At 43.9% G+C, this 23,251-nt stretch overlaps 2 protein-coding genes across 7 annotated transcripts in view; one reads left to right on the top strand and one right to left on the bottom strand.

The window, feature by feature from the left end:
- Positions 1–8,448, bottom strand: part of LRP4 (LDL receptor related protein 4) — an 87,694-nt gene extending 79,246 nt beyond the window's left edge. For 3 of the 4 annotated variants that reach the window (XM_075425071.1, XM_075425072.1, XM_075425074.1), the window contains exon 1: positions 8,258–8,448. In XM_075425071.1, coding sequence (XP_075281186.1) covers positions 8,258–8,345 — 88 coding nt within the window. In that variant the 5' untranslated portion in view covers positions 8,346–8,448. Of the gene's footprint in view, positions 1–7,738; positions 7,814–8,257 lie in introns of those variants that run through there. The other variant, XM_075425073.1, reaches the window with a different exon arrangement.
- Positions 8,449–22,598: 14,150 nt separating this feature from the next.
- Positions 22,599–23,251, top strand: part of CSTPP1 (centriolar satellite-associated tubulin polyglutamylase complex regulator 1) — an 82,981-nt gene continuing 82,328 nt past the window's right edge. For all 3 annotated transcript variants that reach the window (XM_075425912.1, XM_075425911.1, XM_075425910.1), the window contains exon 1: positions 22,599–22,746. In XM_075425912.1, coding sequence (XP_075282027.1) covers positions 22,701–22,746 — 46 coding nt within the window. In that variant the 5' untranslated portion in view covers positions 22,599–22,700. The remainder of the gene's footprint in view (positions 22,747–23,251) is intronic.

Below are 23,251 nucleotides of genomic sequence, written 5' to 3'. Positions count from 1 at the left end.
GCAAAGGGCAGTAACCTCACCAACCAGCCCAATTCAGTCCTTCCCTGTTTTCAAGTCAACGCCCAAGAAAAATCCCTTCAACCACTTTGACTCTGCATGGATACAGCTCTCAATTCAACCTGTTCTTTCCTTGCATTAAACTTAGGTCTGTTTGCAGGGCAATGACTAGTGCCCTTGTTAGGAGACCCGACCTAGTCTCCCACCTACTCCCACATCATGCTTTCCAAGATTTAGACGCTGAATAATTCTATTTGAGATCCATGACAAAAATGCAGATAGTCCACTAGCATTCCTATTTGCCAATGGCTATCCTTCCCCGCTTCTCAGCTATTAAAACCTCCAGAATGGCAGCCTCCAGTCTATTTCCCTTTTCCATGTTGCAAACTCTCCAGTTTTCTCTCACAGCCAAACTCATTATGTTTTTACTCATGTTAATAGGTACTATGCTGATCAAGGCCCTTTTTAAAAAGGCAGCACAAATTAGGGGCATGTCCTCCAGGCGTAAGAAACTCAACTCAGGCTTTTCAAGAGTAATAGGCTTCAAAAATCACAGTGAGAGGAACACAATCTCAAAAACCTCATTTCCTAAATTTGTCAAGCCTGAAGAAGTCATAAACTCTGAATTACAAAGAAAGGACAGCAGTAAAGCTGGCCTGCTTTTAAACGCAACTTTAATTCAGAGTACCATCCCACCTCCTGGTTCATCCTCCCACCTCCTGGTTCATCCTCAGGAGCTTGGAACAGAAGCAGGAAATTACAATCCTGAGACTTCTCATTTTCTTCCCTGTCCTCGGAGTTGCAAAGAAAGGATTTGACTATTCAGCAGTTATAGAAAATCAGAACTAAAATTGGGTGGGAGCACAAAGAAAAAAAAAAATGAAGGTGTGTCTTTATTTTATTCTAATCCTAGATCCCGTAAGACATGGTTCTGCTAAAGTGAATGGCTGCACCTTAGGCAAGAACCTGTCCCAGACACTACCAGCTGTCACCAAGTCAAATGAACTGACCAATCTGGAGATTCAGGTTAAAGGAGCAGAGTGCGTATTTCCCTCTAACCTTCTTGCATAGTCACACAATACTTCTTATGAGCGTTTGGACAAGGAGGCTGAGAACATCACATGTTTATGTTTTAACAGTTCTCACTAGTGGCTCACTCCTTCACACAGCAATTCTTAATGGAGAAGAGGAAGAGCAGTAGCCTCTTTTTCCAGGAAAGGCATTTTCTGCCACCAGTCTTGTTGCTTCTGCACCCAGACTCCTTTTCAAACCCAGAGTAATCTCCTATTCCCACTTTACACCTTTTTGCAGGCAGTAATCTCCAACCTCCTAGCTTCTCTCCTCAACTCTGCCCTCCCATTTCATACACCTTTCCCAGGCAGGACTGTCCTCCAAAACATCTTCCCAGACATCCCACTCAAAAACACTTCTGGCTGTATCTGTTCCCAAGCCTGACAGGTCCCACATTCCACCACTGCAGATAGCTCCATCACCACCCCTATCTCATGGCCTCACCACTATGCCGATATCAGTCTCCCTTTCCACCTCTGCGCCCACTGCTAAGCTCCCGATATTTCATAAAAACGCCCCACTAGGTCAAGGACTCTACTGTTGAAGGTCCCTAACAAGTAGTCACATCCTCCTTTAAAGCATTACTAAAATAATTCTTTCCCTCTCAGCAGTTAAATTCTGCTCAATGCTCACCTTCACTTTCAAAACTTCCATCTTTTATGCTACCTAATTAACAGCTCTTTCTGCCATCAGATCCCACATAATTACTCCACTTGGAACACCTTACACGGCTCTTCTGTTCCCTTGCCAGCTCAAGTCCTTGGCTCTCATTTCCAAATTGCCTATCTTTACTTCTGTTAATATCTGTACTCCTATATCCCCTTCCCTTCTCATGGTTTATGCTACTCTCGCATCTGCTTCCTCACCCTTATTTCCCCAGTTACCACCTTTCAGTAGTCTTTGATGCCAACTGCTACCCAAAAACCCTTCTCTATCCTTGTTCTAAGTGATTGGGAGAACTTTCAGAAGCTTTTCCCATTAAACTAAAGCTAAAGGAAATTTAATTAGAAAGCTACGCTATTTTAATATTGGACCTTATCTATCCCACTAGAATTATCCCATCCCTGATCCTTATCAGATGTCAGATGTCTAATTTAGACTACAAACCCTTTGGGGCAAATGTAGCCTCTTCCTCTGTACTACACAGAGTCACAGCACTTAGACTGATCCTAAAGGTAAGAAAAATACCTCAGAAATTCAAAGAACCTGATTTTGCTAAGAGCAGCGCCACTCCATACACTGAGACTTGGGAATGAGCAGCGAAGTTAAAAGTACTCACTATCTGAAATGTCAAAAGGCAAGAACAGGGTTCGCCCCAAACAGAAACAATGTCTGACCATGTCTGAGAAGAGAGGAGCTGGGTACAGCCTGCACTGAAAAGGCTTTTCCATGGTATCTCTAGCCCCTTCCTGCCTCAAGTCTCCAAAGCCATCGCTTATGCTCTTTGAAACAGCAGGAAAGTCACTTCTTTTTTCCTTCCCTCTCCAGAGGAGCACAGCAGAAATAAACCTCGAATGATAAATTATGCACCACCTTTGTGTGGCTGCCTCTTGGCCAGATGGGAAATTTTTTTCTCCCAAAGCCTTTTGTTTCTAGCTTTGATCCCAGTGTTGGATCTGCTCTGTTCAGCACTCCCTCCGCATGGAGGTGAAGGGAGAGCTGACACAGGCCAAGTTCGAGTTTACTGCAAGTCACAGTCAGATCTTCCATTAGCCTTCTCCCCTCCCCCTTCCCAAATGGAACTCTCCTTGAGTTTGAAAAGATCCTATTAAACATTTTCTAGAGGGCTTACAGAGGATACATTATTTTGATGGATGCTGGGACTAAAGGAGGAGGATTTCTAAGTACAGTGAAATAATGGAGTTTGTTCTAATGGTTTTAAGAGATGCCCGGGGGCACCAAGCAAGTTCCTTCTCTGCAAATCAAAACCACAGAAGACCAGAAAATGGAGCCGAACAACTAAACGCCAGGAAGCGAGGAAATCGGGCTCTATTTAACTGCTGCTCTTGGTTACAGCCAACTTCAGACTGCTTGGAAAAACAGCACACACACACATCACTGGCACAAACTTAACAGGAGAAAACAAAGAGACAACAGGGGTCAAACTGGGGGTGGCAAGTAGGAGAAGGATGCAAGGCTGGGTCCCCACCCCCTACCAGAGAGTTGGATCAATTATCCTTGAATACTAACAAGATTTCTGATTAAAGAACTGCTGCTATGCAATAGAAACAGAAAGCTTCAGCAGCCGAGAGCGGCTGTCAGGCAGTAACAAAGAGACACAGAAGACTATGCCCTGCTAGGGCATACGGAGGAAGTCACCATGCTGGTAGCCAGGATAGGGGTCTCCCCTGCCTGAAGTCACGATAACTTCTCACTGCTGGTAAATTTAACTCCAGGAGTAAAACTTCACCTCAACACTACAGAATACGGGGTCTGTTTTCAAGCAAATATGTTCTCTGCTGGAAGATTCGCTGGACAACAATTCTTTAAACAACCTCATCACTACAGTACAAGCAGGTGAATTTTATTCTCATCCTAACCCATTCAGGGGAAATAGTTGGTGTTTCCTAGTTCTGAGTATTGCAACATCAGAAAGTTGCTATTAACATGCAACAGCTTGAGAAACAAGAGTCTACACCATCTTCTGTCATACACTTTTTGACAAAACTGCAAGTTGCAATACAAATATTTAATATGCATATACAATACTGCCCATTAATCTTAATGGTTTGTGACTTGCTAACTGGTGGCTAAATACAGAGAGATCTAATGGCCTAAGTAGAACCTCATGAAAAACAGAAGCTTCTGCTACTACTTTTCACAACTTCAAGTTGTGCTAACATTAAGCATCCTGCTATAGACATGTATCTCATACCACCAGAATCAGGATCCTGACTGTTCAATTCCCTTTTTGTTTTTTTCTTCTATTTTAAAAAACAAACTTAATTCTTCAATATGAGGAGTTTCAGTCACCTACAATTTAGCAAGGCAGAAGTCCACAATGTTAATGAAGTCTTTATGAAAACTTCTTTTCGTGCCCTTGCATAACAAGTCTCCTTTCATCAAGGCTCACAGCAGCTGAGGAGTTCTGCGCCTCACAGAAGCACTGACTGCAGCTCGAGAGTCTCTCAGACTAAGTGCATAGGCTGGAATACTTCAGTATTTAACAGGCAGTTCTGTGTAACAGGGTAAAAAAGTGCCCGGAAAGCTGAAAAATCTGAACACGAACTCACCCAAAAGAGGATGGCAACCAAATACTCCCAAGGTAACAGTCCCAGAGCAACCAGATATACAGCATGAATAAACCACAAGCCCCTGAATCCGTATAGTTACTACCTTTATTACGGGGAAACTGAAATCTTCATAGAAGATGATACAGAAAAAAAAGCTCCAAGAAGCATTACAGTGCCCAGTCTTTATGCAGAATAGACAACAAAATCCCATAAAAGAGTAATGCCTAACATAACAGCCATGGCAAAGACCCACAGGCACTACAGATGCAAAAAGCAAGAGCCTAACCATCAAGCACATTAGATTCATGGATGACAACTACAATTAGCGTTCTCTGCCATGATTTGTGTGAAACACACACAGCCACTAAACAGAGTACGCCAATTAATGGAGTGAGTTTGCTGCATGCCAGAGCTCCAGCTCTGGATGTTTTATTAGGTAAAGCCAGACATTCGAAAAGACGGTCAGTTCAAGTGTGCATGTGTATGCACTACCTTACTATATAAACCCCTTTGAGATAACATCACTAATAGCCACGGTGGAAATAACAGAGGGCTAGAGAAATAAAGTGTCCACTTTTCTTATACATTTTTTTTAACAACACTTTATTTACCAATTCACTCTTTCCAACAGACAGTCAGTAAAATTTCTGTGATTTTATGAATCTCTTGATCATCAGCAAGAGAAACAGAAGTGTTACTAAAATGAGAAACAGCCACAAAAGTCACAAGCAGCAGAGGAACTCAACAAAGATGTAGGACATGCACTTAGTTTTTGAAGCTATTTTTAAAATCTTGACTGGTTTTCAAGATAGTATCTCTTTATCTGCTTTTGTAAGTGTTACGAAGCATGTATTCTATTGTGTTCAATAGTAAATTGCATTCTCGGGTAAATGGAGCTGGCCTTGGGCAAGACAATTTCTATTTCACTTCCCACATTTACAAAACAAGGATATTATTTGCCTATTTCACAAGAGCGCACGAAGATTCAGGAGGACTATCAGACTACAGATCATTCTCATAGAATTAATGTTTTAATTATTTTTCAATGTTAATTTCACCAGCCTAGAGAACTACAGGTTTTCAGGAGTAAAACCAAAATACAAATCACTTCAATTTCTTTTTCTAGTTAACCTACAGCAAGTACTGCCTTCTGGTTTGAACTACAAACAACTGCATAATGTTTATATAAATCACATTTTCTCCTGTAACTTCAATGAACAGAACACAGAGAAACAGCTCCAAGTTACCTGAAATCCCATTTTGTGGCCCACATGAACAGAATATCCCTCTTCGAGGTTCACAAAACACTCTGGAAATGCAAGCACTTTACGTAACTGAGCACCTATTAATTTGGTTGCTGCATACACTCACACTCCCAGGATGCAAGAAGGGACTGTGCTCCAGAAAACTGTGCTAAAGCACACAACTGAAAGGTTTTGGAAAGAGAATATAAAAGAAAATTGCCTACCTACACTAAAGAAATGAAACAATAATGTTACCCTCATACTGGAAGATTTATGCTTTATGCCTTTCCACTAATGCTACCATGTTTTAGCAGACACAGAATTGTTTAAAAAACAACAAATCCAAACAAAATAAAACAAAACAAAAATAAACCCAAACACCACCACTTGTCAACCTCCTGTAGCATCTTACTCTTCATTTTAGAAGAGTGGAGATGTCACTCAGTGCTGTCAACACTTTTGACAAAAAGAAAGAGTCAAGATAATTCAGGGTAATCATGGGAACTATGAATATCATCCAACCTGACCAACATTAAATGCAGGCACTCTCAGCACACCCAGGAAGCAGAACATTATCAGCTTCAAGCTGACAACAGGAAACCGCATTTTGCACTTGGCTGAGAGCTGTAGAACCAATAGCAATGCCAAGCATGCACAGTGGAGATTGTGATTTCCACAGCAAACTACACTTCTATAGAGATCATTAGCTTTAAATTCTCTCTATATACCCATTTTTAGCTGCAACACACTTCGCCAAGACCTCAAGATACTTAAGATACTTGCAGACCTCTCTTTTTTTTTTTTAGCACAGACTTCTCCAGTTTTAACTGCCACTATCTACCAAAAAAGGGTCAAAGGTCAATCTTGCAGACTTGTTTGCTTTACCTGCTCCTCTACTGAGATACAGAGGTAAACGACCAAGCGTTTCTAACAATTTAACTGTTCGGCATCGCGAGTTCTGTGGATGCTTTATGACTGTTAAGCTGCACACTGTCCCCGCAGGTACTTCTAAGGGACAATGGTGAAAAATTTCTAGCCAAGGGGAGGAACACCAACTCATCATAAGCTTTGCCATTTTCTCTGCCACCTCCATCCTGACACCTCCTCATGTTTTTCCTTGCTTCAAACAGGAAAACCATTGATCAGGAACTGTGTTCTTACTGCAAAGCGTATCTTCCCATGAAGGAAAGAGGATACTCACTTCAGTTGCCACATCCAATCACAAATTCACGTTCATTTGACAAGAGGATACAGGAAAGTGCACTGATGGGAGAACTGCTTGAAAGAGAGACAAACTGCCATAAAAAGCATCCCGGACTCATCAAGGCACAACCACCAACGAGCAAACCTGCACTTTACAATCAGACATCCCCCACATGGCTGTTAACAGCCCAGACACATTAACTAGGAGCACCTGGGTAACAGCCAAAATAAAACACATCCAGATCTGTACCTACACTAAGATTTGTGCTTTAGATCCTTCTCACTCCTAGACTGCAGCTAAGTTATCTGTGTGACACTTGGGAACTTGAGAGTACTTCTGGTTTCTAAAAAGCAGATTTTCTGATACGCAGAATTGCAGCCCTCAGCCTTTCCAAGCTGGTTTAGCACCTTCTTCAAAGCTGCCTGCAGTTAGGTCTCTTGTTAGAGGAGAAATAGCATTATTTGAAACCCAAACCCATGTGATTGTGCCCCAGAGGCAATACTTGCAGAGCGATGGAGGTCAGCAGCACTGCTGCAAATGCTTCCTGTAATTTCAGAGTTCCATGGGAGAAAACGGATGGGTGAAATTATACAGCAGCTGCCAAACGAGGGAAGGGAGAGAAACGAGGTACGCATCTCCTCTCTGCACCCCTCCCCCAAAAACCTTCCAACTCTTTATAAACAATTCCGCGAAGCGTTGAGATGTTTTCTCCTCCACCGGGCGCACTCGTAAAATAAAGCACCACCGCACAAGAGCAAGAAACACCAACCGCTTTTCAGTTGACAGAGCAACCACAAAGACAAGTTTTCACCGGCGAGGCTTCACGGAACTGCTTCCCTGCTCGCTACGACCGCGGCCAAGCCCTCCCCTCGCCCCCCCGCTACTATTTTTAGTAGCACACATGCCCCGGCCCCGCGCCGCCAGGGCGCTGCAGGAGGACCCCCGCTCCCCGCGGCGGGGCAGGAGCGCGGGGCGCCGCCGGGCTGTACCTTTAAGGGGCCCGTGGCGGCGGGTGCGCGGCTGCATTCCTGCTCCGGAGCGGCGGCTGTCCCGACACGCCGGGCACGGCAGCCTCCGAGGCAACCTGCGCGCCCGCCCCGGCCCGGCCCGGCGCTCGCACCGCGGGAACAAAGCCCGCGCCCGCCGCCAAACTTCCGCGGGGGGCAGCGGCCGCGTGGGCAGCGGGGACCCTCCGCTGCCGCCCGGCCGGGACCCGCGCCCCGGCCCGCCGGGGGGACCCCGCCAGCTCCGTGCTCCGGCCCGCCGTGCCGGGGCACGGGGAAGGCGAGAGCCGCGTGCCCAGCCGCGGGACGGAGCACGGACCTTTGTCCTGCGGCGGGGCAGGGCAAGGCTCCCCGCCCGGCGGGCGCGGGCAGGTGAGCGGCGCGGCAGAGCGGGGCTCCCCGCCCCGGAGGGGCGGGGGGGGGAAGCTCCCGCCGCCGAGCCCGGGACGGCGGCCGGGCCCCCCGCGCCGCCGCGGGGCAGAGGACGCCGCGGCAGCCGCTTACCTCCGGCGCGGAGCAGCGCTCCCAGCAGCAGCAGCCGCAGGAGCTGCGGAGGCGCGGGCAGGAGGCAGCCCCCGCCGCGCCGCCTCATGGTGGCAGCGCCCCGGGCCGCTCGCAGCAACGTCCCGGGCTCCGCCTGCGCCCAGCACCCCGGCCCAGCCGCCGCTCGCTCCCTCCGCAGCCGCGGCAGCTCCGGGGCTGGGGGCTCGCTCCCCGCTCCGCCCGGCCCAGGCCCGGCCCCGGAGGAGGAGCCCCGCCGGGGCAGCCCCCGCCCCGCTCCCCCCCAGGGCCGAGGCGCTTCGCAAACTTTCGGCGCGGCAGAGGCGCTCCCGGGGCCGCGGCTCTGCAGCGAGACGCTCCCCTCCCCGAGTCCCCGGGGCCGCCGCTCGGCACCACGGCGAGACCCCCGGACTCGCCCCGCGCCCCGGCCCCCCTCCGCCCCTGCCGCGGGCGCGGCTCCCTCCCTGCGGGCGGGGAAGCCCTTCCTAGCGCGGCCGCGGTGCCCGGGGCTCTCGCCGTCCCAGCTCCCGCAGCGCTGCCACGGAGCCCGGCTCCGGGGTCTCGGCTGCCCACCGCCCCGCATCCTCCGGTGGCTGAGCGGTTCCCCCGCGCCTTGCCACCGCTTCCCGGCTTGTGCCGGCTGTCTCTGCCCGTGGCGCAGGGCAGAGCCCCTTCTCCCTGTCCCCTCCCCGGTTGCCGAGCACCCTTCAGAAACCGAAAGCCTCTAAGCACCGAGTTCCCGAGCCCCTTGCCCAGCACACAGGTTGCTATCTAAGAGAAACGTCTCATTTCCCCCCTCCCCCCGCTCATGACAAGTGTTGTGGTGTTTGGTGTTTGCTCTACAGCCGCAGTGTCCAGAGACAGCTGATGATGTATGAACCCCGGACACCCTAAAAAAAGAGCTCGGGTCGCTGCCTGTCGGAGTGGAAATGAACACTTGGACAATTGTCTGATATGCCTTCTTGTCCCTGTGCTGCATTTAGCAGCAGACAGGCTTCCACGGGACATCATCATTAAAGCCAGTTTTATGATCCTCTGTGGCACGATTTGACATTTTAATATATAGGGTTGGCAATGCAAGAAACTGTCGTTAGATAATTGATCTCAGTTGATTTCAAAGTATTAACTTGAATGGAAAGCTGACTCAGATAGCTCAAACCCTGGGCCACAGGGGAAGATGGGAATTTTGTCAAATTGACACCGAAGGGCCAGTGATAGGAATGGTCTTATTTAAAGCTTTCGCACAGATGAATCCAGAGGAAGCTGCAATTAATCCTCTCTCTTAAAGAATCACAAAAGCAAGCAAACAGCACAGCGTGTGATCGAGACAATTCTGTCACTCCTATTAATTAAGTGTAAAATAGTACAGACAAGGGATGTTATTAAAAATGTCAACATAAAATTAAAGCAGGGACTGACTCTTGACAAACTGAGCTTCATGTAAAGAAAAAAATAATCCAATGCAGAGCTTCACTGAGGAAGGAGTAGAACTCCCAAGAGCAGGAACCCCATAAGCAACACTTTCAGTATAAGCAGCAAATCATGCACAAATTTACAATATATGGCCTCCAAAATTTAAAAAATGCAGACTTTTTGCTTTATATGCAGAATCACTGTTTCAAGATAGGAACAGATCCACTTCAGACAGCATGAGTGCAACAGCATGTAGACTATGGCATTGAATCCTACACATGCAATAGGCAAAGCATACAAAGTTGCAGAAGAGTTAACAAATGCCAGCAGCCAGGAGGGACTGATTGAGGCAGAGAGACTAAAAATCCCCTCTGTGCTCACATCGACTTGGAAGCAGGGAGAGAATGAGGCATGGAAAGCACGTGTAATTATTGTAAAGGAATAAACTCCAGGATAGCAAAGTTGAAGATGATTGAAGTGGAAGAGTTGGGAACAACGGGCTGAAGTTTACCATCAACCTGACTGGGGGCTGGCTGGCTAACATGCAAAGCCCTTGCCGCATCCCCCTAAAATACAGGGCAGCATAACTGAAACTCATTTAAGTTTATATTCTCTACTCAGGCTAGATCCTCATATAGCATAAATCAGAGGAGCCCTGGAGACTTCAGGCTCACAGAAGCTCGTAAGAAGTTTAGATGCCGAAGTACTGAATGTGATAAAGCACAGACACAGGGCCCAGAACTTCCTGATAATTATATACGTAGGTCATGGAACAGTCTTCCAGCAGCTGAGTATTTTCCTGTGTTTGAAACAAAAACCTCTTGAAAAATATTGTCCTAAACACAAATAAATTGTTAGCTCTTCAGTCCTTCTCTCCCCAGGGAACAAATGTTCTTACCCACTTGTGTTTGTTAAAGTATGTTTACTCATGCTCTGCATCTTGTGCCGTATTCTAGCAAACCACTTTCCTCTCCAAGCTCAGCTTCCCTGTAATTACATCTCTGTCTTATAAATCATTTTGAAATCCCCTGGTGAAATGTTAGAGGAGCCATAGTACCGTCTTTCACAACAATCTCCTAAATAGGTTGCAGTTGAGCAGATAGAAATTTATACTATAAACCTCTCAGTTACCTACCTGTTGATACAATGATTAGCCCTGATTCTCTGTGGGATCTTTGGGGAATAATTATAAAGTCGATTTATGCAGTGAGAAATTGATATTTTTGTTGAAAGAAAACTAGAAGGGTTGCTAAATAACGCTGGTAAAATTGAACCATATGCTTAGGACTTGCCTCTTTCAGAACAAATAACTTTAAAAAAGACTATGTAAATATCAGAATCCACTTCAGCCCATGCAGAAGGTAGGCACTTGTTTTTACCCACAGCTATGAGGGAGGAACATTATTAAGTAACTTGTAGTAATTTATAGATCACTGATAAGTGATATATAACACAAGTATTGTAAGAAAGATGAGAAAGAAGTAATTAAAATATAATTAACTATTAATTTATATGACAACATGCTTTATGAAAAAAACACACCAGATGTTATAAAGGGAGCAGGGAGAAGATTATTATCATAACAACCATTCTGGGACATAAATCTCCCCACTCCGCTCCAAACAGACACATTAGAGAAATAAACCAATCCAATGACAGAAAATAACTACTATGCAATAATACTAAAACTTGGCATAAATTTTCAGAATTATTTTAAATAGCAACCCTGTGTCATGAAAAACGAACCAAGGACATGGCGTCATTGGAAAAAGAAGAAAGAAAGGAACGAGGACAAGGAAGGATTAGTAGGGAAAATACACTTCAAGTATTTTAAAACCACAAAGACCTTAAGAAGAGGTTTAAAAAAAAAGAAGTTAAAAAAAAAGAAAAAATGGGAGGGGCAGTTTGGGTCTTACCTGCCAAAGTACTTTTAATACCTTCAAATGGGCCCTTCCTTGGGAAGATGCTTTTCCACAGCTCCTGTTCCCTGGAAGCGAGTGACAGATCAGACAGCTTAACTGCTATGTTCAGAAAGGTTTGGAGCAATTGTGTTTTAAATATTTGAGATAGAATGAACTAATTCAATAGAATGAAAAAAAAAACCCATGGAAAATGGGCAAAATGCATTTGTGCTAAATCAGGTTCCCTTTTTTTAAGTAATGTTCAGCTCACCAGGTAAACAGAAGACAATGGACATGATACATCCTGTACCCCTTTTGGCACTCTCTCACAGGACACTGTCATAGAGTGACATTTTAAATACAACCAGTGGAAGGTGTGCAGGCATCTGACAGAAGAAAACCATAGTGGTCATTAGTGGTTATTCGTCAAAATGCAAAGGCACCTCAGAAAGACAACTTTCAGGGTCTGTCCTAAGGTCTGTTTTGTTTAGTATGTTCACTGATAACTTAGATGATGCAATATTTATGCTTGTAAAATCTATCCTAAAAAAACGGTTAACCTCAAAACAATGGCAGGGCATGCAAACACTAGGAAGGATGAGATCAGACATCCCAAATGCTATTGACAAATTGGACAGGCTGTCCAAAAACCAACAAGGAAAAAAACCAGTAATGAGAAATATAAAATATTATTCTTAGGAAACAGACATCAACTAACAATGTGAATTCCTGACCAGACAGAAATACAGCAAAAACAGATCTTAGGGCTTTACAGATAACGAACAATATAAATCAACAGTGCAGTGCCACTGCCAAAAAATGCATTTAATTCTGGAATGTGTTATCAGGTGTGTCATATACCAGACAATTTGTTTGATTTCTTAACTTCACATGGTACTGAAGCCCCAAGTGTCATACTGTGGCGGAACACCTTAGAAATATAAACACAGCTGAAGAGAAACAAGAAAATAACAACAAGAACAAGAAGTTTAGAAAACAAACCCTTTGAGAAAAAGCTGAAGGAATTGCATTTGCCTAGTCAAGAAAATAAAAGCTTGAAGTGAGATGCAGCTTTCCAGTACATATAAGCTCATTAGAGAGATGTTCATCAGCTTTTCTCTATGGCTCCAGTAGAAAGACATCAAAGAGTCAGCTTGATTTGTGACAAGAAATGCTTAAAAGATTTCGCTGATCAGCATTCCAACTAAGAATTTTTCAACACTACAGTGTTGAACAACTGTCTAGCGGGAATGTGGAACCTCTTCCACTGAAATTTTTTTAAGAACAAAGTTTGATCAGCCTGTTGGTGCTAGCCTTTATATATTTAACCTCGATGCAGCGCAGGCTGGACTAGGTGATTTTTTGGGACTCTTCCAAACCCAAGTTCCACAATGGATATAATTCAGAAAATTCAAACTGGAAAGATCATTACAAACTCTGCACTCTGGTTGATTAAATTCTGTATTACTAGTGACCTCCACTAACTAGACAGAAAAGCCAGGAAAATAGCAAGTTGTTCCCAACAGAGCTCTAGGTTCAAGACAAAATCATGGGTTCCACACTATCAGACTACGGGATTTTCCAATGGCCCTTATAATTTCTGTCATTATTCCACTGCTACATTACCCAAATCAGCTCCCTCTTAGTATCACCAGTGAACCAAAGAGGTGGCAGCCTGGAATACCAGGTAAGCTAAGTCTAGATTTTACCCTTACCTGGGAAGATGCAGTTACACAGCTGCACCTCCGAATTCACTGTTGGACATGTAAACAGCTTACTTTTCCAAAGGGCTGAGAGACCTACAGCTTTCACAGCCGGTGACCTACTTTGTAAATTATGGTCTCTGTGTTAAATACATTAAATTAAATTTTAGCATTGATTTACACAGAATCACAGAATCTCTCACTTTTTCCCTTGTTGCCTTCCCTGCAGTTTTCTAAGCAGTGGCACTACTACTGTGTACCCAGATATGCCCATAGATGTCAGAAACATTCAAGTCCTGTCAGCACTCTACAGTGTTTCTCAAGTTACTGTCCACTTACTCTCAAGAAAACAGTAATATATGTGCCATGTTCTGCAGTGTTACCACAATTGTTTTAATTTACAACAAAATAAAATTCAGGTTAACAAGTCAGAGCTTAAGTCCTACTTCATTGTCTTCACCATTCATTTACCTGCTGCCTTCTAAGCAGCACATTGCACATTTATTTTGTGAAACTTTGTGACCATCTCATGGACCACCATTAATTCTACTCTGAGCGCAGAACAGTGAAACTACTAAATGCCTACATTCAGCAGCTGAGAGAGGAAGAACCTTGCACAAGGCCCTTTGTAATTTAATGACCAAAATGTGGATTCATCTCCCACATCCCACTTTTTTTTTTGTCTGGAAGGTGGGAGTGAAACCAACCTGCCAAGCTGTTCAATCTTCCACTCTGGCGAAAAAAAAACCCAAACCTTAAGTAAATTGACTCTCAAACTAGGGGGAAAAAACCCAAACCCAAGCCTTTCTTCATGTTTTCTTTGAGATGGTAGCTCTTCCTGGGTGTCTGGCAAGCTGGTTCTTCTCCCTCTTTTGCCGGTTTCCTTACATCCTCTATGTAAAAATAATGCAAATACACCCTCTTGTATTCCTGATGGGACTCCTCCCTGCAGTGAAATGGCAATTACCCAGGCCTTGCACAATGCCTGCATTGCAAAGGTAGCCTGTGGCTTCGCCTTCGGAACAGCACAGTTGAATACCTTGACTCTGGCACACAGAAAAAGAAAAGAGGAAGAGCAGAAAAGGAAAATGTTCTCTTAAAAGCTAGTAGTAGAAGAATTCAGGTTGCACACAAAAGCCTAACTACCTTTATTCTCTAAACACATTCAAACGGGTAAGTAGCAAGTTGTGGCTCCTAAATTAATCTTTGACTGCACAAAGCAGTATTTTCCAAAGAAATGAAGACCTTTGTCTTTCTTTGACTTTAAGCTATTAATGTAGTTTGTCATCAATAGTCTCTGCATTCAGGTAAAAAGTTTGTGGTAGAAATCAATCACACAATCAGAAAGAAAAGTGACACTACGTCTCGGTATCCAGAATATCTCTGATGGGCTGAGTTTTTCTTTCTCCAAAAACTAGAACATAAGAATAGGGCCTGCAAGAGAAACAAGTAGTCATAGACTAGATGTTAAAGACATAAACATATCTTTCCCTCAGCTCACAAACCTTTCTTGTTTGCAGAAGCCCTGCCACTATGGAGATGAGTGACATGTAAAAATGTAGACAGACAGATAATGAGTGTTTTCTCTCTTGAAGGTGATTCAGTTCTAATACTTTACTGGTATGATGGGTTAGGCAAGTACTGCCAGCATGCACAAGATATAACTCTTGAGTCTTTCTGATAAGAGATAAGGCATGTCAACCATCTACTTTCTTATCAGGTGGCTGAATCAGAAACGCCTCTTAACACCTCTCCCTCTCTCATATTAGCTCTTGATAAATGTGAATGAGGGAACAAATTAATTGCTTCTTACCAGCACTGAGACCTGAATAAAGGTACATGGTGAGAGCAAGATCCAGAGTTGCACACACCCTCCACATGGGTTTGAGATCAGTCACATATGCACAAACATCCAACCTCTCTCCTAGCCACATATACTTGTGTCCATATCATTGAAACTTTAGGATTTTAGGATACTGCCGTGGTTTTAAAACTCGTGGATTGAGATAGACAGTTCAATAAGACAACACAGTAAACACTACTACTACTACTACTAATAATAATAATGAATATGCAAAACAAACTATATACAGTTTTTCTCGCCACCTGACGACAGCCCCCAAGCAGTGATTGCAGAACACTGAAATTGCAGATTTCACAGATTTCATGAAATTCCCAGAAAAGATCAAACTCCCGGAAAAGTTCGAACTCGCGGAAGATAGAAGGGCTCCCTGTCCCCCTGTCAATCCCCCTTTATAAATTGACCATGACATCTATGGTATGGAATATTTCCATTGGCCAGCTTGGGCTAGCTGTCTGGGTGTGCTCCCTCGCAGCTCCTGCACCTGCTTATTAGCTGAATATGAGAAACTGGAAAAAGTCCTTGATTTCTTAGTAACAACTGAAAACATCAGTGTTATCAACATTCTTCTCCTACTAAATGCAAAACACAACAGCTACTGGGAAGGAAATTAACTCTACCCCAGCCGAAACCAGAACAGATACTTAAACATACTAACATAATACTAGCATTCTGAGAGTTCAAGGTAATGTGGGTTTGTGTATGGCATTTCCATTTATGCTTCATTCTAGGTCAGAAGAGTTGATGGAAACTTTATCGGCGACTTCGGCAAGCACAAACCCATACTTTTAATGCACAATGAAAACTTTATCACAGAGGCTGCAGGTTTCTGTTTCACATAACTTAGAGCACACTGAATATGCTTAGTAAATACCAGAAATAGGCTCTAGTCACAGAGTTTGAGAGAAATTCTGATCCATATATAAAGTGTAAGTGTTTAAGGAACAACTCTTCTTTCACTAACACCGTGTAAAGTTTAACACATAAAGAGTTGGAACCTTAAGGACATTTTTCTACTATCTAATATGTTATTATCAGTTTAAAATGCGGAACGGTCAATCCATTTTGCCGTGGTTTAAAAATTAGCATGATGAAGTTAACAAATCAAAAGAGAAATTTAAATACATTCCTCAGATAAAAGTTCATTAATGTCTTCACTTGGTACTATATTCTGCAAAATGATCCATGTTCCTTCTATTCTGTTTATACTTAATTGCCATGACCTTAATTTGTTGTTTCAGTCTCCCATAGCTTATCTTCTCTCTCAGCAAGTGATCTGCACACTACCCTTTCCACCTCCCATCCACTGTTCCTCAACTTCTCTTCCTAAGTACTCCAATCATTATATCATCTCTGGCCTCTATCGTGACTCCACAAAGATGCCGCTCTTGATGAACATCTTGAGTGTTATGTAGTGGAAAGGAAAGAACATTCATCACTTGATCCTCTTGTATTACCGAGTGAATGACTGGGATACCTATGTGTGCTTTCACCAAAAAAAAAATACTGACTTCAGCTCTTGCACAGCTGCAGGATTCTGCAGCGCTCTCTCACAACAGCCCGAATACTCACTCAGGCTCTCTTTTGTGTACCTAACAAGCAGAACTAAGGATTGTTTTGTAAGAATTCCACAGTTTCAATGAATCTGTGATCTTCTCTTTCTTTTGTTTTTTTTTTCCTTGCATCCATCATTTGCTTTTCCCTGTAGATGTTATAAGACAAAATACTTTCAATGTATTTTGAATGTGCTAAATCTCTGTACTGAACACAGAAAGTTATACACCTTTCCCATAAGAACTGGCCAGTATAGCTGTCAGAGTTACTGCTTCACTTCAGCCCAAGAAGCAACAGCTCACTCCCACACAGATTTGCCTACTCTCTTGCACACACAGAGTGTCATTTACTTATTAAAATTCTCTCACACAGACACCTGGTCTAATAGATAACACAGTCTGGCAGCTGAAGTTTGCAAGGAACATTCGATGACTAGGAACAAAGAATGAAAATTGCAGGCCTTCTTGGGTTACCCCCCAAGATGAGCTAAGCTTTGGCTGTCAGAAATGTTTCCCATGCCAGAATTTCATAATGATATTTATTTTTATCAGGCATTTTAGACTTTTTTATTTGGCATGAGAGATCCTGCAAACTCTGCCAGAAATGGTTGTTTTTCTTCTCTGCATCATTAGTGAGGCAGCATTCCAGCAGAGAAGGGTCACTCACTTGGTGCTTAAGTACTTTTAAAGATGTTGTCTATTCCTTCCTGACGAGATAATGGGAACAAAAACTGAAGGAGACTCTTTCAACAGTTTACTGTTACAAAAAAAACAACTTTGCTTGCTAACACTAAGCTCAAAAACGACCAGAATTTGGACAGTGCATTTAATACATCCCAGTAATCTATCATACAACTTACAGCTACCCTTGATTTTAAAATAAAGATGTGGCCTCCATAAGCCACAGATCTTGTCATAATAATATTCTTCTTCTCATAAGCAGATCACCCAGAATTTAGAAGCACTCCTGTGACTGAGGAGTAGAAAAATGCTTGAAGTTTTTTTTCCTAACAACTTATATTTAAAATACAAGGCTTGGGGAGCTTGATTAGACCTAAATGCTCAGGTTAACACAAAGTTCATCAATATAGTGAGAGCTCAAAATTAGATCAGATCTCTGCTTACTTTTTTTCTGTGCACCAGTTCAAGGGGAAAAACAAAAATCCCAGCAATCCAGGCTAAAACGCAGCTAAATTAGTAAATAAAAAATAAATTACGATGGCATAATGTTCATAGCACAGTTCTCTGCATGCTTATGACATCTTATCAGTTAAGTACATTGACTTAAGACTTCCAGGTACAATCACAGGTGTCAAATTTAAGCCCTTTAATGGTACAAATGCTGGCTACTTAAGAGAGCTGCTGCTGTCATCATGTCCTATCACTAGCTGGAAAACACACAGTTGTTTCCAGACTTCATCCTGTGGCAGATGTTAGGAGTGAGAAACTTTGTGAATCTTATTTCTCTAAAGTCCGTTGATCTTACAGAACAATGTAAGTCCTATCTGTTTGTCTATGTTCTACCTGAAGAGGTAAACCAGTATTATACTAGTTATCATAATTATTTCATTATTAGAGAAAGTTTGGTTTACTTGTTGTGTGAAAGACTCTGCTGCATGTGAACCACATAAACAGTTTGTTCAGCTTCAGAAGGCTCAGATTAGGATAAGTACTAGAAGTACTGGATCTTTCTCTGTAAATGTCTTCTGAGGAACCAACAATATGAAAATACGGATTTCATCACATAATTTCATTGTGATTTTGGCTGGCCTCTTTACTTAAGATAATCTTATTTTTAGTGCATGTGTTCAGAGAGTTTGGTCATAATTCATAAAAATTAAATCAGAAATTTAATGGGAAGTTTTTATGAGTTTGCAACTGACTCATAAATGAATCATCCAGCTTCAGCGCCATTGATTTTTAAAATGTCTTGCATAATACAATCCTAATTTCACTTACATGATTTCCAATAGTTTACACAAACAACAGCATGTGAAGCTCTTATTCTCCATTTCTTCAGATCTCTCTGCAAAACTTATCTCCGCTATGGTACCCAAAATAATAGTTTATCAATAAAGATTCTCAGTTGTTTAAACCAATGTTTTTCTCCTCTCGATACGATTTGTTTTTCTTGTGTCTTAAGATAAACACACTTTGTTATCACACCTGCAACTTTATTATTATGTACTAGGTAAAGCTCAGCTGGCAAACGTGTAGGAACCTTCAAAAATGCAAAGCACCACCAAACCCCAAAAAGGTAGGTCTGGCACAAGACAGGCTCTTGGCTGTTTCAAAATTGGACAAGGTTTTGGACACACAAAGCATGAACAAGAAAGGCTAGAGATAGTTTCCTAGTGATTTTGTGAAACCGGCTTACATTAATTTCATAGAAGTCAGATGGAACAGGACTGAAGACTGCTCACATTTAAAGAATGGCATTTCCAACTGTCACCTGAAGAAAAAAAACCAGAAAAGTTAAGTTTCCTCCAATACGTCTAGGCTTTATTGTAACTACTCTAGCAATAAAATATTTCTTTCCAAGAAAAAGTAACAGAAGCCAGGCAGAATGACTCAGTCTGTTTACAACAAGGCATTTCCTCTGTAATTTGTTGCTTGACATCTAGTCCTGTTTATTATTCTGTATAATACTATCTCTGAAAGAGGAGCTGTTTCTCAGGAGAACTTTGGCTAATAAAAGTATTTCAGCTCAACATTTAGGAAGGTGAACATAAAACCAGCAAAGAGTAAGCTAAGCAGTTAACATAGTGGAGTCAAAGTATGTGGGAATGGAGGAGAACAGAAATCTGATTTAAGCTAAATTGCTGAGAAACAGTTATAAAATTGTCACAGAAAGGACTTTTTCAGTCCATGCATTACAACGTAATAAGGAAATTTTCCTTCATGACATAATTTATATGATACCACTGACTATTTTCAAACTTGTGGTCACACGAACTCTTATATAAGTAAATGAGCCCAATTAACCTCAAGGTATGATTTCTGACAGACTACTTAAACCACACTTTGAAGTGAATTAAGCTAAATAAAATCAAGGTCATTTAAACTCTGAAAGCGGGGGTGCACAAAATGCATCAATGTAGTCCAACTGATCCTTCTTGAAAGACTAATTTGGATTCCCAAATGTCCCTGGTAGACAAAACTCAGCAATTTTAGTTAAGATATGTAAGCACCACCATGATTCCCAGGGTAGATGGTGACCCTGAAAGTGTACTCCATAGGCTTGCCCTGAAGTGAGACCTGTACCTCTGATAACCTACCAAGGGGTTGCGACAGAGAAAAATACTCTTTTTTCCACTGTCATTCTTCCAGCTGGGTCCAAAAGAACATTAAGGCCCTGTTAGATTTGCCCCTCTTGGGGCAGGCATTAAACATGCATGTTTACCAGTGAAGCAGAAAAACCTTCTCAATTTATTAAAATGCACTGGTCTAGGGTTCTAAAACCAATATGGGAAAGCAAGCTTAATACCTATGGTCAATCTGGCAGCATTTATCCCTTTTCAGGTCATGAGTGAGAGAGAACAGGTGAGTCCTGCAGCTGATCTGTTATATCACCTAATCCCGGCTCTGGCAAGCCCAGAGAGAAATACTAGTAAACAGGGAAGTCTATAAATGGCTCCAGAAATGACATCTTGTTTTTACACAATTTTCTTTGAGTCGTTAACAGTCAGGCGCCACTACTACTGAAACTTTTCATTATTACAACCACAAATGGGCTCTGTGTCCAAAAGGATTCCCTCAGCTGGTTTAAAGGAAATAACAACATCCAAACCATAGAGACCAAACAGTAACAAGAAAAAAATCCCAGAGAGAATGAAAAACAGAAATATTAGAATGTAGTATTTAAAACCGGACTTTAGAGGCCTCTTGTGAATAAGTAGTCCAGATGCTGATCAAGGATAAATTGTTCACAGAAATGGTTTAAACAACAAAAAAGAAACACTGCACAACCTGTGGAAGGGTCCTACCAGCTCAGCTGACCAGCAGTATGGGAGAGGAAGGCTTTTATATCTGGCTTTTCAACACCAGTGAAACTACCTGGCTGATGATAAAGGATTGCTTGTGAAAATAGAGCTCTTGACACTAATTTTAAAAGTGCAGGAACTAATGATCACAAGGGGTCTATCAAATTCCATTTCTCCTCTCCAACAGTGGCCTAGAACCAGATACCTCACCGAAAAGTACCAGAAACCCTAAAGCAAGCAGTTATAGAATAGACATCATGTTAGGAAAAATGTTTTGCAAAACCCCATTAGTCAGATAATTGGCTTCACTGTGAAGTAGGATAGTTCATATTCCTACAGATGTAGTGCTCTTCTTTTTCCCCTATGCTTTTATATGTAGTAACATAATCCTGTGTTTACTCATTCTGCATGAAAATATCTACTTCCTTTCTAAATTCTGCTGAATTCCTGGCCTCAAAAAATTCTTATGTCAATGTATTCTACAATCTAATTGTATCTATTACAAAAAATGTGGCATCTTTAAATTTAATAGATATAACCACACACACACACTGCAAAACTGAACAAATACGAGTTTTTAACAAGCTTCATTGCAGCACAAATCAACTTAGGTAACATAATTTTATACGTTATGTGCATCCTGTTCAAAACAATCCTACATTGTTCCAATCATTCTTCACACTGGAGTGTCTCCTTGCCTACTTCCTAAATTATCGTCTCTGCCCATCTTTGAAGTATTTATATCTACGCCATAACCTTCTAAAGACACAACAAGCCAGTGGAGTGGTCCACACAGTTTTGCGGGGGATATGAACAGGTAAGTTATAACACCCTGTTTGCCCTTTTCTAACTGTGGCTGTCCTTTGAGTATAGATTAAAGTTGAATTGCCAAGAGTCACACTCAGCTCTTTCCTCCAGTGGAATAAAGATAGGTTATATGCACGCACAAGTGGTTTATTTATTTTCCGCTCTTTTGCATTTTGTCAGTAGCAACATAGGCAACACTTCCAGTTCCTGGTTGGTTTTTTTTTTAAACTCCCAGGATTACATCCTGGGCTAGGATTTTCCTAATGGTGATGCAAGAACCTGCAAAGTAATTTTGGAACTTTAGCCCCATCAGCTTCTGGGGAAGACGAACCCAGCAGGGCTGCTTCCAGCCATGCGAAGAGCTCTGTCTCCTGCATCCCCAGATCAAGGGCCACTCCCAGACAAGCTCCCAAACAAGAACAGAAAGAGCCCTGTGGCTCAGGACTTTTCTGCTAGTTGCTACTTCACGTGAATGAAGGACAATTCCTGCTGCTTCCCATACCTCCCTCTCTAGAGCACAAGGTTTTCAAAGAAATGGCAAAGCAGTGGCATGGACAGAAGGTCATAGCTGCAAAAGACCTCCTTGGTCACCCTGTTCAGTCACTGCTCCCTGGGACAAGGGTACTACGCAGTGCCCTTCATTGAATTCTTACCATTCACCTTCAGATTAGGGTCTTTCCCCCTCAGCTGTAGTCCCGACAGACCCTGTCATTAGGCATCTTCTGATTTCCAACCTAAATCCAACCAGAATGACTTTACACGTGCACCTCCCTGTGCCTTTTTGCCTCTTCAGCTCCGCTGGCTCTCCCCACTCCGAGGTGTCCCTCAGCCCTTGGAGCACGCTGCCCAGGCCATCGCCCACCGCCCCTTCCTCACAGCCAGGCCGCCATGTTGCCCACAGCTCCCTCCTCAAGGCCAAGCTGCCATGTCACCACGCTCCTCCAAAAACACTCTCCCACCAGTTCACCCACGGGCTCCCTGCCTTGCCCGCAGCCCCTGACCTGTGCAGACTGCCCGGGCTGCCGGATGGGGAGCCCGCCGAAGCCCCCCTCGGGGGTGGCGGGGCGGGGGCTGAGGGCGGGTGGTTTGGCGCGCGGAACGCTGGTGGCTTGGGGGCGTGTTCCCAGCCGGGGCGAGCGGCCGAGCTGCACCGGGCCCTGAGCGCTGGGAGCGTCGGGCGCCTTGGAAACGGACGGAAGCCGGGAGGGAGCGGCGCGGCGGGAGGATGCTGAGCCCCGACCGGCTCTCGCTGCCGGGGCCCGAGTACTTGGGTGAGGAGCGGGGCAGTGGGGCGGGGCAGCGCCCCCAGGGTCCGATCCCCGGGGTGTGCTAGGGCTCGGCGGGGCCGGGCGTGGCTGTGGCCTGGCCCGACCCGGCCTTCCCGGGGGCAGCGGCGAGCGGCCCCAGGCCCGAGGTGTGCCCGCCGGCCGGGCCGGAGCGACTCCGTATCCGCCTTCTCGGCTGGGGAGGGGGCAGCGCCGGCGGGTTACAAGGCGGTGTTGTAGGGCGCTGCTTCTCCGGGCGCTGCCCTGGGGCGGGGGTGGCTCCGAGGCCCTCCCCTCCGGCGCCCTTAGACGCGGTCTCCGTGAAGGTAGCGCCGGCCTGAGGGCGATGAGCTGCGGCCTGCTCCCCTGTCTCCTTGGCACCGTGTGAGCAGAGGCAAGCGACGTCTAGCTGCTCGATGGCAGGCTGGAACCGCGTTTAGCCCGTTACCAACCAGTTTTGCTCACTGATCTATGTGAGCAACCTTATGCCATATTCATTTCCCAGCGTTGG

The sequence above is a fragment of the Opisthocomus hoazin genome, chromosome 7 (assembly GCF_030867145.1).
Source record: "Opisthocomus hoazin isolate bOpiHoa1 chromosome 7, bOpiHoa1.hap1, whole genome shotgun sequence".
NCBI lineage: Eukaryota > Metazoa > Chordata > Aves > Opisthocomiformes > Opisthocomidae > Opisthocomus > Opisthocomus hoazin.
This window is presented reverse-complemented; position numbering and strand designations above follow the sequence as displayed.